This window comes from Natator depressus, chromosome 7 (assembly GCF_965152275.1).
Source record: "Natator depressus isolate rNatDep1 chromosome 7, rNatDep2.hap1, whole genome shotgun sequence".
NCBI lineage: Eukaryota > Metazoa > Chordata > Testudines > Cheloniidae > Natator > Natator depressus.
Genome location: NC_134240.1, coordinates 9,010,503 through 9,029,427, shown reverse-complemented (window position 1 = coordinate 9,029,427; position 18,925 = coordinate 9,010,503). Strand labels below are relative to the sequence as shown.

Here is an 18,925-nt window from a genome sequence, read left to right as displayed (position 1 = left end):
CAGGGCCCTGTATTCCCTCGCTGGCTCCCTACAAGTCATCTATTAGCGGACCCTAACAGGCCCCTCTGCTGGCAAGCTGTCATACCGCCCAAGCACGTGATGTGCACGGGAACTAGTCCAGCTCAACAACTGATTAAGTCCCATTCAGAGATTGGAATGAGCCCTGGAGGTCTTTGGAGAACTGGTTTCCTAGAATGGTTGGGGGAGGTTTCGACACCTGTGCGAGTTGTCCTGTGGGGGGGAATATACCTGGTTTCTCTCTTGTAGCCATGTCTCCTCTGTCCCCGTGCAGAACTAGTTTTCTGATGTGCTTCTTACCCCAGGATTTGGGCAGTAGCTCACGGGAGCGTGCATGCTGCCAGCAGTCACTTCAGATCAGTTTAGACCATTGTGCTCTTGTCCAGGAGATGGAAAGTTACACAGGAGGAGTGAGCATGGGGAACAGAATTGGCTGGCACATATTCTGAATGAGCTTCTAGAAACATGGCTATAGGAAAATGTGAGATCCACTAGAAGCAATTCAAAGAGACACACTTTGTCACTGTCCTTCTCTCCTTTTTGACAGTCAGCTACTGATTGGTTCTTTTTCTTGAGCTAACTTGTCACCAAGATCGATCTCTTAAATTTCTCTCTTGTTCTGTCCGGTGAAAGGCTTTTATTTAATCCCAGGACTTTCTGCGGTTCACATACCACAATGACAGAGTAGGCTTGATTTGGGTGTAAGGTTATAAAATAGCCACGACTGGTAAAAGATCAAATCAACACAGATTCACAAGGATGGCCGTGCCTGATGTATTTCCAAGCATTGACTGAGTACAGACAGTACATTAGTAAATGGGTTGGTAAGAGGAGGTTAGGAATCTCATCCTCTGGGCACGCCTTGGCATTGTTGCAAACACTTGCCACACCGGGGTAGATGGGGCCAGTCGTGTCCAGCACCTAGGGCAAGAAAGTGTGCGTGCAGCTGAACCAGTACTCAGTTTCATTCCTGTTGTACCTATGGGATTACCGTCCTAGGCACCATCTGGGCAGATTGAGAAACTCCATGTTCCTTAAGGTTGCCAGAGCCAAATGCCAACAGTCACATCCTGCCATCATTACGCCTGTGTCACTCCCTCTAAAGTCAATGGGAATTTTGTGTACAAATCAGTGCCAGGCTTTATAATGGAAATGTTTACAGACCATTCACAGCAGTGCCACTTGGGTGCCTTGCAGTAATTTTAACTACCCAGTTTAGAGTACAGAACAAAGAGGGAGGAGCAGCATCAAGGTCAGCGGAAAGTCTGATGCCAATAGGCTGTTTGAAACAGTGACTCAGTTTAACACAAGAGGTCATGGACCAACATTGAGGAAGAAATTAATGTGTCAACAGGTTCTTTACACAAAGGGTGGTTCCGTGTTTGGAATCTGAAACAAACTGCTCAAGTTAGCAAAGAGTCGTAATTCAGGAGCTCAGTTTCAAGAGAGAAAGGGATGCATACGGAAATAGGGGTGAATGGATACTGACAAGATTTGGGGGTTAAGATATATTGCAGAACTGTTCCTCTTTGCACAGAAGAGATGCAGGGCATTTTCTCAGGTTGAATTACATTCACACTCCAAGTCAGCCTCTGCCATTTGCTTTTGGCTAGAAATAGTCAGTGTCAATTCATTTTTATTAAGTTTTCAAATCCGTGAATATGTGGGAAGATCTATCCAGAGGGAGAGGAGCCTGTGTGGCTTCTCTAAATGTCTGTCTAAATCTGTGGCTACTCCGCACCACAACCAGCAAATATGATCTTCTTTGCAGGCAGTGGGGGAGAGGGATGAGCCATGAAGCATGTAGACTCTGCCTTTCTGCACTGAAGTGCCGATAGCATTGGATTTTCAGGAAATGTCTTGCTTTGCCCTTTTGGATGGAGCCAGGCTGGCAACAGCCCAGAGGGCAGGCCCTGCACAAGAATTACCTGCTGTTTGTCTCTGGGATCAAAGTCCTCTGCTACATATCCTTAACCAAGTGGGAAGGAGTTAAGGGAATCCCAATTGTGATCTACCCACCAAGATAGATACCTTAAAAAGTGAATGTGTGTTTGATTAGCAGAGTAAGAGAGAGATGCTGTGTTAAAAGGTAACCAACAGCAAGCTGGTTTTCCTGTTTTTAAATGTATGTGGGCTTGTCTACACTTACCAGGGGATCCAGTAGCGGCAATCGATGCATCAGCAGTCGATTTAGTCGGTGTAGTGAAGACCCGCTATATCCACTGCAGATCGCTCTCCCATTGACTCCTGTACTCCACTGAATCGAGAAGAGCAAGGGGAGTCGACGGGAGACACTCCCGTCGACATTGCATAGTGTGGACCCCGCGGTAAGTAGATCTAAGGTACGTCAATTTGAGTTATGCTATTCACGTAACTCAAATTGCGTAGCTTAGATCGAATTTCCCCTGTAGTGTAGACAAGGCCTACGATTGCTTGGTGTACAAACATCCACAGATTCTAGCTGGGGTTGGAAAGCTTCTGAGGTTTCAGGTATGGCACTTTTCCCAGGAGTCTACATTGTTATCCCCAGCATGCTAGCTAAGTTCCAACACAGTAATTGCATTCTGCCTACTCCGGCACTCCACATTCTGTAAAGGCTGCTGCTAGAGAGGGCTGCTTTTTTTTATTTAATATTGTTTTCCATTGATAACATGCACTCATCAGAAACTCTCCAAGTCTATATTCAATTAAAAAGCACATTAACTAGACCAGGGGTTCTCAAACTTCATTGCACTGTGACCCCCTTCTGACAACAAAAATTACTACATGATCCCAGAAGGGGGGACCGAAGCCTGAGCCTGCCTGAGCCCTGCTGCCCTGGGGTGTGTGGGGAGGTTGGCAAAGCCTGAGCCCCACCACCTCGGGCCGGGGGACCAAAGCCAGAGCCCAAGTGCTTCAATCCCAGGTAGGGGGCCTGTAATCTGAGTCCCTGACACCCACGGCTGAAGCCCTTGGGCTTCAGCTTCAGCCCTTGTTGGTGGAGCTCAGGCTTCAGGTTCAGCCCTGGGCCCTGGCAAGTCTAAGCCAGGCCTGGCTACCCCATTAAAATGGGGTCGCAACTCACTTTGGGGTCCCAAACCACAGTTTGAGAACCACTGAACTAGACCCACTCAGATTTGACACAATGCCAACGAAAGGACAACGAAAAACCCTCCTCCTTAAAACATAGGAATCTCAGGCCACCCAAATAGCTTTAGGCAGAAAAGGCCATGTGTAAATACATAAGCCCTACAGCATACTGAAGGTCAGTAGACTGGATCAGCAAGGCGAGCGAAATCCAGAGTTAAGAGCCCCTTACTGAATGCACCTTCTGAAACAAAGATGGATGAAATAATCTCTACATATGTAATCTGCAGTCTGGCCAACGCTTACGCCTGTAATGTTACCCACGTGAGCAGTCCAATAAAGGGGGCTACTCATTTGCACGAGTGTTGGCATGGCCAGCACCACAGTGTGTCATCAAGGGCCCAGTCTTCATGTGAGCAGTCCTGTTAAAAGTTAATGGGACTGTTCAGGAAGAAACTCCTCATCTGAGGAAGGCTTTCCAGCCCCACCAACTATCCGGGGCTGTTTCTTCACCCCCCACCCCCTCCCCGACACATGTCAGTTACTACCGATATATTGATTATGCTTGGAAGTAGTTTGAAGCTAAAATGGTCGCTTCTCTTAATAGCCTGTCCTGCCCCGCTGAAGTTAGTGACAGTTTTGTCACTGGCTGCAGGGGGAGCTGAGGGAATCACTCTGTTCCAGTGCTGCAATAAGCTGAAAATGGACAAGTGGGGTTTGGGGTTGGTGGTTTTTTGGGTTTTTTTGGTTGGTTAGTTGTTGTTGTTTTTTTTAAGAGTATCATTCTTGCTGCCATCTCCGAAGACCAAGGCAATTTTCATGAATGAAAGGAAATGGACTCCATATTGGCTACACACTATAGTGTCCGTATTGCTCAGGTGATAAGTGCACTGGGACATAAGATCATTAGGACATACGATGCATGGCTTCAGAACCCACATCCAGGTTTAAACTCATGCCCAGGATTAATGCTGCTGTCCTATTGTGGTGCCAGCCTCTCCTCAGTTCATATGGCAAAGTAAGGTGCCTTCTGCTGATCTTTGTTGATTGTTCAGATGTTATTTAAAGATCCCATTCCACAGTCCTTGTTGAATAGATTAGGAAATAACACTGGTATCCTGGCCAGCGTTCCTTTTCTAAATAAAACAGGTTTTAATGTCCAAAGCCCTGTGTGTCCATTTAGTATACAGGATGAATCTTCATTTGCCTACAACAGCATCCAGCTTATTAATATGTAAAGTAGTTTGGGCTGCCTTTGTGTCTGAAAATGAAAATAGATTGCATTATATGTTGTAATAAACCCCTGTATGGTGATCTAATGAGAAAGGAAATTTGAAAAGATAATAGCAACATTAGTCAAAAAGTAAGTAAGTTCAGCTAAGTTTTCTCCTGCTCTGTCCTGTTCTTGTATTCAAGTTACAGTACTTAATGTAGTCCTAATGCCTAAATAGAAAAAATAGATCTTATTATGGGGTTGTATTAAAGCTACAGATATTTCAATGTCAATTTCCTTCCCTACACAATAGGCTTCAGGAGTGTTGTTAAAGCATACTAGCTTTGAAAATGGATAATGCTTATCATAGGTATTTACAAAATGAAGAAAAAGGTATCTAAATCTTGATGCTGCACGTTTTCTCTTATAAAACTATTTCTTAATATAAATTTTCTGTTCTGCATTGTTCAGCTGTTCAGAATACAATAGTATTGGCACTGAATTCTCAGCAGGATATTCTAATTATGCAAAGATCCCATTTGCTTTGTGTGTTTCTCACCCAGGGGAAGCCTTTGATTTAGAATCCAGATACTGATTGAAAGTAAACACAGGGCTTGTAATAAGAGTATTCTATGAAAAGCAGTGACTTCCAGGTGCAGAATGTTGTTAGAGCGTCAGCCCTCTAAAGACACACTTTTTATGTTGGTTTGCTTGGTTGTTGCAAAATTTCTGTGGATTTTACCGGGAGGGTAAAACAAGTGAGAACATGGTTTGATTTTTTGAGACATTAGAAAAAATACTTCATCGGTAGAAAAAGTTCTGTAAATCTCTCCTTCTGACTAAGGGTTTAATATACAGAAACTCACTCTCCCTGAGTTACCAGCACAATATTAGTTACAAAACCCAATGTCCAATTATAGGATCCCATCTGGTGAATAAGGTTGGAGCAGGATATTAGTTCTCATGTGCACACACAAACTTCTTGGAATATGTTTTCTGATTTTCTTTTGAAAGGAGAAAACACTTCATGTACCAGCAGATGAGATGCCTAAAACAAAAAGGATGTAATCGACACATTCCATGCACCAATGACCTGCGCAAATGATCACTTACAGTGTATTAAAAACCAAAGAGCCTAAGGATTCCAGCCTCCATAAACTGTGAGGATAATATGGTTCTGGGTAAATGCCTTGTTCTGGCCAAGTCCAATAAATGGCCTCAGCTCAGCCCCAGAATTATACTGTGCACCTAAAATCTGATTCAATAGCTGTGCTTGGCTGAACTAATCACAGAGCTCTCAAAGCTAGAAGTTTTATCTTTTGAGTCTTCAGATTTTCACTCCCCGTTTAGATGATCTGGAGAAAAGCCATAGGCAGAAAAGACTGATAGTTGCATTAAGTAAATTGCCTCCTACAAACTTCTGGTAAATATTTCTCCCCCAAAATGGGTTCTCCCCACAAAGTCCAGCATGCCTGGAACATTGCCATCAGCCTTGTATAGAAAACGTTCAAGTAAATTTGCTTTTCTTCAGCACTTCGGGCCTGATTGACCACTCGCTATTATTTCAGGATTTTTCTGCAATTAATGTGTCTTGTTTCTTGCTTATACTCCCCCACATGTCTGTATCCACCTGTTGTCTCTCATGTTATACTTGGATTGTAAGTCGTATGGGGAAGGGTGTGACAGAGTGCTGAGAGATGTACCCTGGTCACTATTTGCACTCAGCAGGTTCCTGTGAGAGGGTGTAATTGGCAAGGGGTGTGCCTGATTACCAGGCCAGACTGGGGTAAGGAAGTTAATCAGCTAATTAGCCAATAAACAGGCAAGGGGTTTAAAAAGAGGAAAGGAAAAACAGGAAGGAAATGCTTGAAAAAGGAATGGGGTAGGGTAAAGAGAGAGAGAGAGAAAAGGTGAGGTGAAAGGCTAGGAGAGGCTGACACAGTGAGTTCTCTGAGTAGATGCCCCTCAGGTCCCACCCACTTTGGAGAAGAGACCAGAAAGCTGGAAAACAGTGCCAAGGTGGAAGTCCCAATATGCACTGGTGAAGGTATTGAGACAAGGAAGAAGGTCTCAGAGCAGCCTCTGTTTGTGGAAAGGGGCAGGGATGTGATAGGCATACCCTGTCACACAGGGAATGTCTCTTCGTTTTGAGTTTGTACAGTGCCTAGCACACTGACGTCTTGGGACAGGTCTGGGGCTCCAAAGTGCTACCATGATAGAAATAAACCATTAATAATAAATACAAAAGTAGTCCAATAAAAGCACAAGTCTAGGGTGCGATTCACCATCATGATATCTTCGTTTTAATCCAAGTACCACTGGCACTTCTTGAAATCTGGATCTGTTTCAGAAATAATAGCAGATCTAGTGGAGAGGTTCTTCTAACTTTTCAAAGTAATAAATCAGTTATATGATTTTTAAAGGTTTCTTTCAAGCAAATATTTCTGCCTAGAAAATGTAATGCTTGCTGAGGACAATTTTAATCGGTTTGTGTTACCATGCAAATGGATCCATTCTTCGGATGAAGTTCCTTACAGAGAAAAAATAAAATTAACAGTTTTATACAACAATTTCATTTTCCCCAAAGCAGTATAGCACAGTCTGGTTGCATGAATCATTGGCTGACGTACACATGTTCTACAACATCTCTAATTTTAGTTTCTTCATCACAGTCTGCCTTGCATTTAAGTGACTATCAAATATTGCCAAAAACGACCGCTTCCCTTGCAAATGCGTCACTTCCTTTAAATTGGTACAACAGTGTGGTCTATAATCAGAGTTTTTCCGGATCAGAAATGACCACCTCTCTCACAGAGCCTCTCCCCAGCATCTTCAGTATATGAAAGGCTTCCTTTAGAAGCTTAAGTGGACAAATGATTGTAACCCACATAAGTGCATGCACAATGAGCCAGACTCTGCCTAGTCATAAGCAGGCATAAATCGACTGCAGTTATGTTTTCCACCAGGGTACACCAAGGCTGATTCTTTCTCCTTCCCTCCCTCTCTGTTTCCCACTTGTTGAGGCTACATCGCTGATTTAGATTCAGCACATTTCTCTTGAACTAACTCTAACTTTTATGACTTTATGGCTTATTGCATTACCTGTATAGTAGAACCTCAGAGTTACGAACGCCTCAGGAATGGGAGCTGTTCATAACTCTGAAATGTTTGTAACTCTGAACAAAACATGATGGTGGTTCTTTCAAAAGTTTACAACTGAACATTGACTTAATACAGTTTTGAAACGTTACTGTGTAGAAGAAAAATGCTTATGTTGCTTTTCCTTTATTTTTTTACTTTATTAACACTAAATTTGCTTTTATTTTTTTGCTGTATTTGCTGGCGGGGGGTTGTTTTGGTCTCTGCTGCTGCCTGACTGTGTACTTCCGGTTCCAAATGAGGTGTGTGGTTGACTGGTCAGTTCATACTCTGGTGTTCGTAACTCTGAAGTTCTGCTGTATTTAACTCCTCCCTCGTTCTTATGGCACATTTCCCCCTGAGCATTTAGCCAGCTCAGAAAAGATCTGTCCTGTAAACAAAGCCCCAGAGTTCAGCTCCAGATCTGAATATGAATTTTAACAAACTTTGGGACTATTTCTCATTTGTTCCCATAAATTTCCCTGAAGTAGGAGAATCAGGTTTAGATTGTAAGCTCTTTGAGGCAGAGACTGTCTTTTTGTTCTGTGTCTATACAACACATTTGGGTCCTGCTGAATTATTGGAGCTTATCGGTGCTACTGCTATTGAAATAATACATTCGTTTTGTGTGAACAACCTGGAGAGCCCAGCATCTGCATGATATGGGGATTCATACAAAGGATAATCTAATGAATGGTATATTACTGTATAGGATTATTGTTTCATAATATGTCCTGATATTCCTTGATGTTTTTGTATATACCTGGAATATGTTTGATGATTAGAAATATAGGTAGTTGGGTTTGTGATGAGTGGGAGAACCACATGGTGAATTGCCTGCAGGGTGCGAAGGTTGCGAATCGATTGAGACATCTAGATCAGGGGTAGGCAACCTATGGCACGCGTGCTGATTTTCAATGGCACTCACACTGCCTGGTTCCTCGCCACCGGTCCCGGGGGCTCTGCTGCTGGCCTGGGGTACTGGCCGCCGGCCCCCTGCCAGATGGGGTTCCAGCCGCACTCAGCCCACTGCCGGCCCTGGGTCCCGGCCATTGGCCCAGGGGCTCTGCAGCCTCCCCCCAGCTGTGTCCCACTCGGGTGCAGACAGGGGCAAGAGGGTGCACAGCTCAGCACCCCCACCTTAAAAACGGCGCCCCTGTGCTGGGATATTTTTAAGTCCTGATTTGCTGCTTACATCACTATCACACCACGTGGAATAGCGCACTGCGTTTGACATTGAGATTCGAATGTACATGCAAGAACTGGAATCAGAATTTTCTGACAGATTTCAAGATTTCCAGTGATTTGGCCCAAAGCTTTCTTTTCTAATTAAACCTGAAAAGTTCAATGAAAGCGACTTGGATTTGTCTGTATTTCAGTGGATGCGTGTTGAAGATTTCAAAATGCAGCTCATTCAGTTAAAAAGCTCAGAATTGTGGGCATCAAAGTTTAGAGATCTGCAGAGTGCACCTGAAGCTACCGAGAGAGATCGTGGGGCCTCTATTCTAACCTGCTGGACGTCCCTGCCAGTGAAATTTAACTGTTTGAAGAAAATTGCGTTTGCAATGCTTTCAGCATTTGGAGCCACATACCTGGGTGAACAGGTATTTTCACACATGAAATCTGTCCTCTGTCCCTCTCGGAGCCGGTTAACAGCTGTATTTTAGTTGCTTCATCACAGTCTGCCTTGCATTTAAGTGACTATCAAATATTGCCAAAAACAAGCTGGGGGCTGGTGTGCAGCTTAAAGTATCCAAATACATGCCAGACATTGGAAAACTCAGCAAGGAAAAGCAAGGGCAAGGATCACACTAAACTGATAAGATCTGCATTTTAGTTTCATTTTAAATGAAGCTTCTTAAACATTTTAAAAACCTTATTTACTTTACATACAACAATAGTTTAGTTATATATTATAGACTTATAGAAAGAGACCTTCTAAAAACGTTAAAATGTATTACTGGCACGCGAAACGTTAAATTAGACTGAATAAATGAAGACACGGCACACCACTTCTGAAAGGTTGCCGACCCCTGATCTAGATAGACACCTATGCAATGCTGGGGAGGAGCCGGTGGTTGTGATACATGTAGGTACCAGTGACATAGGGAATGGTAGGAGAGAGGTCCTGGAGGCCAAATTTAGGCTGCTAGGTAAGAGATTAAAGTCCAGGACCTCCATGTTAGCATTCTCTGAAATGCTTCCAGTTCCATGTACAGGGCTAGTTAGACAGGCAGAACTGCAGGGTCTCAATGCATGGACAAGATGTGTAGGGAGGAAGGGTTTAGGTTTATTAAGAACTGGGAGCCTTTTGGGAAAGGAGGAGCCTATACAGGAAGGATGGGCTCCATCTATATCAAAACGGAACCAGATTGTTGGCATGTAAAATTAAAAAGGCCACAGAGGAGTTATTAAACTAATGGCTGGGGGACAGCTGACAGATGCAGAGGAGCACATGGCGTGCACAGAAACATTCCTTAGGGGAGGATTTATTAAAGGGGATATTCTGTATCCTTGTAAAGAGGAGAGGATAGAAGTTGCTAAAGCACAGGTAGGCACTGAAGAGAAACTGTGAAACAAAAAAGAGTCCCATTCAGTTGCATCACATGAAGACAACAAAATACTGACAAATTTTATAAGTGCTTGTATATAAATGCAAGAAGTCCTAAATACTAAGATGAGTGAACATGAGTGCCTGGTATTAAATGAGGATACCCCTTCACATAATACAAGAACCTGGAGTCACCCAATGAAATTAATAGGCAGCAGGTTAAAAACTAACATAAGGAAGTATTTCTTCACACAACGCACAGTCAACCTGTGGAACTGGTGACCAGGGAAGTTGTGAAGACCGAAAGTGTCACCAGGTTCAAAAAAGAACTAGATAAGTTCGTGGATGATAGGTCCATCAATGGCTATTAGCCAAGATGGTCAGGGATGCACCTCCGGGCATCCCTAAAGCTCCAACTGCTGGAAGCTGGGCCTCAATGACAGGGGAATAATTGCTCTGTTCTGCTCATTCCCTCTGAAGCATCTGGCACTGGCCATTTTCAGACAGGGCTCCTGACTGACCCATTGGTCTGACCCAATTATGTCCAGCCTTATGTTCTTAATATTCTTATTTCTCCCACTCACTTTCAGTTAAGTGTTTTTCTTTTCTGCCTTGTAACATGGACTGATGAATTTAACCAGGTTTAGAACAATATAGAAATTCAGGTATGTTAAAAATAGACCCAACGAAATCCTTCGGATGTTGCTGTTGGTAAGTGAAGTCCTGCTTAGTGCCTATGAACAATTAGGCATTGCTAACTAGCTTTGCATCTCTGAGCATCTTCTCATGTCTTTAACAGACCATTACAGGGCCAAATTCTTCACTTAGAACCACACATATGTCTCCCATTGATTAATTAAGGTCTTGAATGATCCCATTAATGCAGGTCTTGAATGATCTAAGTGGATGGAGAAGAGTTTTTATAAACACTTATTATCTCAGGTGCATGTACCTGGAGCAAGGCAATTTAAATACAGATTGCAAAATGTTTGCGAAAACATTTTAATTATTTCTAAATGGTCTTCCTGCCTTCAAAAGCCAGTATGAAGTTCCCAGATTGGTTTGCTACTCTTTCCATTTTGCTGTATGTATATTTTAGGAGAGGTGAAAATTAGGTAGGATTCAGAAACAGGTTTGTACAGAGTTAGGTCAGGTTTAGTGGAGACAGGATTTATGAAGTGGGAGTTTATTAGAGTATAGACCTCTGGATTTGGCCCCGATCTGGAAAAGCTTATTTGTAAACCATTTGTACAAGTCTGTTTCACTCCCTTTGATTTTTCTCCAGTACTCAGTGGCCTTTCTTTTCCTGGCCATCCCTTATGGCCTGTCTCTACTGCTTTAAAAAAAAAATGAGGAAACACCTTGATTTACTCATCAGTAATTGAAGGTAATTAGATTTTATTCGCTTATTTATTTTTGAGTTGGTCTATATAAATATTATTTGCCCACACCTTATTCTGTGATTATGTAGACAGTCGCTAGTCTTTCTAAAAGGACAGTATGGCAGCATAATTAGCTTTATTTAAACCGTTTCAAATGAAAAGCCACTGGAAAACTGTGTGTGTGTTTTAAATATGCATACAGAAAATTTAGAGAAGTGATGGTTTTGAAGAGAAAAACCTTTACGTAGCTAAGTTCTTCTGACCCTAGGAGAGTATATTGTTTAGTCATACGAGTTATTAACTAACAGTTTATTATTTCTTAGTTGTTATTTGAAAATATAATGTGCTGTAACTACATATCATGAACCCACAGATCCCTGGTACAGCAGACTGTAGCCTTCAAAACAGTTATTGATTTTTGGCATTTCTCATGTCAATAGATGCAGCGTAAAGCAAGTACAGCAAAGTCATATGCAAGCATAAACTTCTCAACATATCTATTAGTGCATACTAAAGAAACAGTCAAATCCATATAGAGTATGAACGACTAGGACCTACTGTTCTCAACAAAATATTTGCTACCTTGTTTGGTCATACAGGCGCATAATAAAAAATGCATATTGCTGTTACAGCGTACGAGTGTTAAGAGTGATGCACAAAAAGCAGCGAAATGACTTTGGTGCTGTATCTCCGATCCCTGATACGGAGTGCATGCTATTATTAATACACTTTTACAGTATAGGCGGCAATGACTCTCCACAAATACTGTGTGGTATGAACTTTCACTGCAATAGGTTTCAGAGTAGCAGCCGTGTTAGTCTGTAGTCGCAAAAAGATGAGGAGTACTCGTCTGTATTCGCAAAAGGATGAGGATGCATCCGATGAAGTGAGCTGTAGCTCACGAAATCTTATGCTCAGATAAATTGGTTAGTCTCTAAGGTGCCACAAGTCCTCCTTTTCTTTTCACTGTAATGTTACTATAACACAGGGACTTCGCACTGAATTTCGTACTTCTGAAAGCACACAACCTCTACACACACCGATGGCTGTATAATAACGCCAATTATACTACTGCAATACTTAGAATTTTCAACTTCAAAGTACTTTATTAATTAATTAACCCTTAAACACCTTTGGGCGATAGGTACATGAAGTATTTACAGAGTGGTAAGCTGAGACACAGGTCAAGTGAACTAACACAAAACAGAAAGGGAGTCAGTAGCAGAATTAGGAGGACTAAAACTCATGAGCTCCTGGCTCACAGACTTGATGTCTAAACTGCAACTCTCTTTCTGCACTAATTAGAAAAAATGCTGTAGCTTTTAATTCCTGCATGCTGGCTGATCTTAGCACTCAATATCCAGACCATTTAAAATGAGCAAATACACTTGGAGATATGGGGGCAGGGGAAAAGGTCAAGCCCTCATGACCAACTAACAATGTAAACTGCCCATGCCATCTCTGAAATGAGCTAAATAACGAACTCCACTCACCACGGCTGTCTCACCAGAACTCACTAGCCCTGCAATCCATTTATAAATGCTATTTCTCAGTTATGGAAAGACAGAAGAGAGTCTACCAAACTAGTAAATGGCTAAAAGTGTCTTCGTATGACACCATTTTACTTAGCAGATTGTCTTTTAATAATAAATATCAATCGGAGACCGAATTCTACAGAATGATAGGGGCAAAAATACCTTGTCCAAGTAATTTTCCCTATTGTGTAACTTACTTACATTTGTGGGCAAAATTAGTAGAGTTTTGGCAAAAGATGGGTCAACATACATGGATATAGAAGAATATGACAGATCTCTAGGCTGTGAGATCTGCATATGGGACCTCCTCCCTTCCCCTGCTGCATAAAACAGGAATATCGGCCACTTCTGCAGCTCCATCCCACTCTCTGGACCTCACAGTGGCCTCTCCATAGGTCCAGATCCCATATGCCCCCCACCAGCACTACAGAGAATCCTTGGAAAAAATAATGCAGCCCTCACCTCTGTGACCTGTTCAGCTGGGCCTCCCAGAGGCAGTTGTGACTGGGGGACTAGGATCTGGTAGTGTGACTGCAGTGGACCCACGCTGACAGGAACTGGGGTGGGGAAGTCAGGCCAGAGGAGTTATGGGGTACAGGGCCTTGTGTACATGATCTGACCTTCTGTGGATTCCTGGGGGGTCCTCTAGCTTTGGGGCACCTCCCACAGCCTTTTCCATAGTGGGGAGGAAAAGAGACAAAGCTCACCCCTTACCAGAAGGCTGTGGGGTTTCCATGAGGGGATCTCTCAGATTTTCTTCTTCAGAGCACAGCAAGGGCTGGTCTGGACCTTGGGGCTCTAACTAGTACAGATATGCTTAACTGCACTAAGCAGAGCAGGGTTTGGCAGTCCATTCACGTACCCCCCAGGACAATATTTACATTGGAGTTTTATCATGTCTGTTTGTGGGGACCAGAATCTTTTCTCTGGAGCTAAGAGTCACAGAGGTGAAGGGCTTGCACCTTAGTCACATGCCAAACCCCATCGTGTTCACATGGTTTTCTTGTAGAACAGGTTGTCTCTTGATTGTGTCAGTCACTTCTGCTTCCCACAACCTTCAGGTATGCAGGAAGCATTCACTGTCCTTCTCAAAAAAAAAAAAAATATCCAGGGGAAGTGATAAAGGGGACAGGATTCATCGTTAGTCAGTGATAAGCCAGAGAAGGAGGCTGTGTGTCAAAGAGCTCTTATTTCAAGCATGCTGGTCGGTTTTTTCCACGGGCGTGGGACTTGAGCTGACGGGAAGTGCAGTTGGAATGTAGCACAACTCTTCCTGTAGAACCTGTTACATTTCAGAGGTGAATAAGGACCGTGGTAGGATTGTACATTTAAAGCTGCCACCAGTGATCCTGAATTTGAAGCCACTTCAGCTGAAATCCCCTATGAATTCTGCAGCGTTCAGCTGTCTTAAAGCATGTCCCTCCCCTGGGAAACTTCCTCCGGTGCTCTGTGTTCAGCTGTCTGTGAGGAGAGGGTGGGATTGGGGAGGCGTTGTTGCTGATATAGCTGGTGATGTCAGCAATGTGTCAGCAGTGGGAGTTAAGCCTGTGAAACTAGAGTTACACCTAAGAGGCTGAAACTCAGCAGCAGAAGGAAGCGGAAAGCTGCTTGGTTGGGGCGGGATGGTGTATTTTCTTTTTTAAACTTCACTTTTGAAACAATTGGATTAAACACCAAACAAACGAGAAGCAAGATTGCACATTTTCTTGTGACTAGGTAAGTGTGGGGATTCACGTGCATCATTTGGAGTAGTTCTGTGTCCTGGCTATGCTTCGTAAAAATGTTGGTGCAGTATGTGACAGCGCACGGACCTTCTTCAGAGAGGAGTGGGGGCATTTGTCTGTTCCTGTATATGTGGTTTCTGGGATACCGTATGTAATAGTGCTGCAGAGTGCAAGCTGTCTCTCCGCGCTGCGTTCTGGGATATTGCATTACTTGTATTCTCGGTAGAATTAATTCATTTAGAAAATCCAGCCACTTTTTTATGGCTGGGGGCTTTTTGTGTTAATTTAACACAACAATAAGTAGATTCCCCTTTAAGCAGCACTGTTAAAAACACAACAGTAATCTGCAAATGTAAATGATTCTTTTAAGCAAGGGTCATTTCTCATTACAGCATTTTTTTTAATTGAGCAGAGTTTAATGACCAGAAAGTACCATTCTGGCAAAGAAAAGTTGTGGCAGAACAAGATTCCATAGCGTGAAAGGTCACGAAAAGAATTGTCCCATAGGTTTCCACAAACATGTGAACTGGATTATGTTTTATTTCTGATCTGGGATACGTGCATTTAAAATTGAAGCAGAACGTGATATTTGGCTTTATGAACCTTGGTGTTACTTCATGCTATAGCGTGTTGTGTATGTTTAACAGATGGAGTCTTACAGTGATGTGACATTTGAAATATTACCTAGAGATGACCAGTAATATTATCTGTGATGGTGAATGAAATGTTTGATTGATTGGCTAAGAAATTTAAAGCCCGGTTCTGCCTGAAAGAGTGACTTTGGAAAACTAATACTCTGGAAGGAGGTGTTTCTTGTTCATTGTGTCTGGGTGATTTTCACAGCAAAGTTGCTCAGTTTGCAAGTGAAAAGATTTCTTCCTCTTCCTGTGTGTCCCCCTCCTCCCCTCCGCACACACACATTCCTTCCCCCCCACCCCCACCCCACCCCACACACAGCCCTGCACTCAGCCTGGGCTCCTACAGTCCTTCCATCTCGTGCATTGACTCCAGTAAGAGAGGGTCTGCAGGCTAAATTAAACCTTTGGCTACACCTGTCCCACTCCATTGTCAGATTATGCATTTAGTGATGTCCCACTCCATTGTCAGATTATGCATTTAGTGACTCCTGTGTAACCCCATTGGCATTAACTGGCTTTGCACAGGTGTCACTGCTGAAAATTAAAAAATCACCCCCTTCTGGAGCAAAATTCCACCACAGGGTGAAAGCTATGTTAAGAATGTGCCATGTTGGAGGGATGCAAAACCTGCTATATCATCCCCGCAGGTAATGACTGGCGTTGCTTCCAATGCAGAAGGAGTAGGGTAAGAAGATCCATAGGGAATTCCAGCCCCCTGGCTGCAGATCTCAGGGCACTGGTCCAAAATGCCTCCCCGGTTATGCTGTCCTAGACTAGTGATTCCCAAACTTTTTACTAAGGCAACTGCAGTTTGTCTTTTTTGTGACCCACCCAGAGCCCAGATTTGTGGAGGGAACAAAATCATAGGCCAGCATCTTTCTTCTTCTCCTCCTCCTTCCTCACAGCGTTGAGGGGGTACTGACCACTCTGCACCAGCACCACAACCCTGATCCCAGCTTGGGATGGAGGGGAGGCCCACCCCCCCCAACAGTGGCTCCTGTCCCTCGGGCCTGGCCTGGCTCCCCACCCTAGGTATTGTGACCTGGCACCTAGGGTCACAGCACCGCTCAGGTTTGGCCCGGCAGCCGTGACGGCGCGATGGCTGGGAGAAATGGCATGGTGCTGCAACCCCATGCACCAGGTCGTAATGCCGGGGAGCGGGCAACAGGGTCCGTCCCTGCAGGACAGGAGCCGCCGCTGGCTGGTGAACGTGGGAGAGCAGGGGGCTCATTCTCCAAATCCTTGCTCCACACTAGGCCCACAACCCATGCAGAACCTTCCTGTGACCCACTGGTGGGTTGCAACCCATCATTTGGGAAATGCTGTCCTAGACAGCAGTTCTCTGGTCCCCAGCTGGTGATTACACATTTCTTGATTAGTTGTAGTATCATAGCACCTAGGAGCCCCAGTCAGGGACCAGGATGCCATTGTGCTAGGTGCTGTAGAAATTCAGAATAAAAAATTTTCTCTGCCCCAAGGAGCTATAGGTTCAGGAAATGCTTAGAGGGTTTCCTTAGAGGAGCAAGATATTTGGAGTTGCTCCTCCCAGACTCTCTTCCAGGGTGCTGTGCAGTCTCTCCACCACCCCACCCCACCCAAAAATCTCTCAAAACCCCAAACCCAGTGGTTGCATTGAATGTGTTGCACTTAGAGCATGCCTTTTCCAAAGCTCTTGTTGCTTTGTTACTCCCCTGTGCATCCCACGACCGATTGGGGGAGCAAAGGCCAGAAAGAGAAGAACGCATTATTTTACCTCACTTCTGGTGTGCTACGATTTATATTAGCTTCTTCATTTAATCAGAGTAAAAAGTACTGTAGCTCTCCTCCCGAGACAGAAAGTTTGATTAGACGCGAACATTTAGCCGCAAGATGAAATGTGTTGTTGGCAAAGGCAGCTGCTTGCACAATTCAGATGTGCAATGCACTGTTTATAGCAAATATTGTAAGTTCTCTTTATGGGTCTTCTTTATCTTATAACCAGTGACTTTTGGCACAGTTAGTGTTTAGATATAGCATGGGCTCCCCTGGGTTTGGTTGGAATGAATAATATGATGGAGGAAAGAGAGCAGTGATTCTTGGGGTGACTGTGTTTTGTTTCTTTCTCTCTCCTAATACTCATAGTTATTTCAATGGAAACAGCTGGAAAATCTGTATTTCCGTGAAAAGAAATTTGCTGTGGAAGTTCACGATCCACACAGGTGAGACCAGAATGGTTGTAACAGAAAACCTTTAGACATTGGACAGTTAATCCTGGTGTCGACCAAGTTCTCATTTCATTGAGCTGCAGAGAACCAGGATTGTGACATAACATTTTGATCTTCCTCTTTGCTTTGAGTTATGGGGCCCAGTCCTCAGGTCCAGGGCAGCAGAATGGGGCAGCATGGGCCACGGATCTGGTCTGTGGTTTCCAGTAACTAATGATAAAAAATAGATTCCTGGTAAGGCACAGAAAGGGCCACAGGACTGATCTGTAATGTGGGGTGAAATTTTGAGGTGTATTTATAATGCTGCTCAGTTTCTCATATTTGTTTCAAATTGCATATGGGCAGTTCCCAGGCGCTGTCATACTCTCAGTGGACCTGGTTCTGGTAAGCGCATTGCAGTACCTGCAGAGGAGAAGTTTTCCTCCTGATTTAGCTCCCCTCGCAACCCAGGGAGCGGCAGCTCTGGAGGCCCATGGTAGCTGGAGGCCCATGGTCACGGGGACTGCGGGGCCAACAGGACAGGGGGCAAGACTCCCATAAGTTCATGGACATCTCTGGCCCGGCAGTGACTTCCACCTTTTTAGCCCACAGCCAGTTCATGGGGGTGGGAGGAAGCGCCCAGTCAGAACGTGGGCTCACAGTAATGCTGCCCTTCCGTGCACTTGTTTCACAGTCACTTCCATAAAGGACCAGAATTTGCCCTGAAGAAATCTCCCTTCTTTCTGGTTCCATCTTCCTTCTGCCCTCTCCCCCCGGCCACACGACTTTCTCCGTCAATGCTGCTTGCACCCAGCAATCTGCTTCCAGCCCCCTTCATCTCCCTTCCATAACTGAAGTGTGAAGAGCTTTGGGATACCCCTTCGTTCCCCCTGGCACAGCCCGCATGCAAAAATCCCTCTGCATTCCATTCTCTATTGTAGATTTATAACATGTCCATCCCTTTGCTTCTGATCTCAGCTGCAGGAGCAGCAGCCCACTCCCTTTTAGCTCACTGTGTTGTAAAAAGGAGAGGTTTTATGGCTGTGATTCAGTTCTGTAATAAACAGGGAAAGCATAGCAGCAGCAGACATGATGAGGAAGGATTTTTCTTCAGTAAAGGACGTAGCTCACAGGCTGTGTATTGGGTCTTGCCTGGTTCAGAAAAAGGCAGCTCATATTTTAAACCTAAAAGGAGCCAGCCTCAGATTGCATTTCTTTTACCCCTTTAGAATTTCAGTGTCCAGAAGGACCTTTGGACAGAGCGGACTTGTAGTGCAAACCTGGTATGCAAACACTTCCCTGATCAAATCCATCTGGGTAATGGCAATCAGTCAGCACCAGTTTTACTTGGACAGAAAACAAAGCAAAGTAAGTTACCAGACATGTTGCCATAAGCAAAAATTTCACCTCCCATACTTGTACCTACTTCAATGTCCATTGTTCTAGAGATAGGCTACGAATTGGCTTTGTAGCTGTT

The 18,925-nt window shown here is 44.0% G+C and overlaps 1 protein-coding gene across 2 annotated transcripts in view; it reads left to right on the top strand.

Moving 5' to 3' along the window:
• FRMD4B (FERM domain containing 4B) overlaps positions 1-18,925 on the top strand; it is a 192,971-nt gene that overhangs the window by 157,713 nt on the left and 16,333 nt on the right. For both annotated transcript variants that reach the window (XM_074957463.1, XM_074957464.1), the window contains 2 exons: positions 17,387-17,463; positions 18,678-18,816. In XM_074957463.1, the coding sequence (XP_074813564.1) occupies positions 17,387-17,463; positions 18,678-18,816 (216 nt within the window). The remainder of the gene's footprint in view (positions 1-17,386; positions 17,464-18,677; positions 18,817-18,925) is intronic.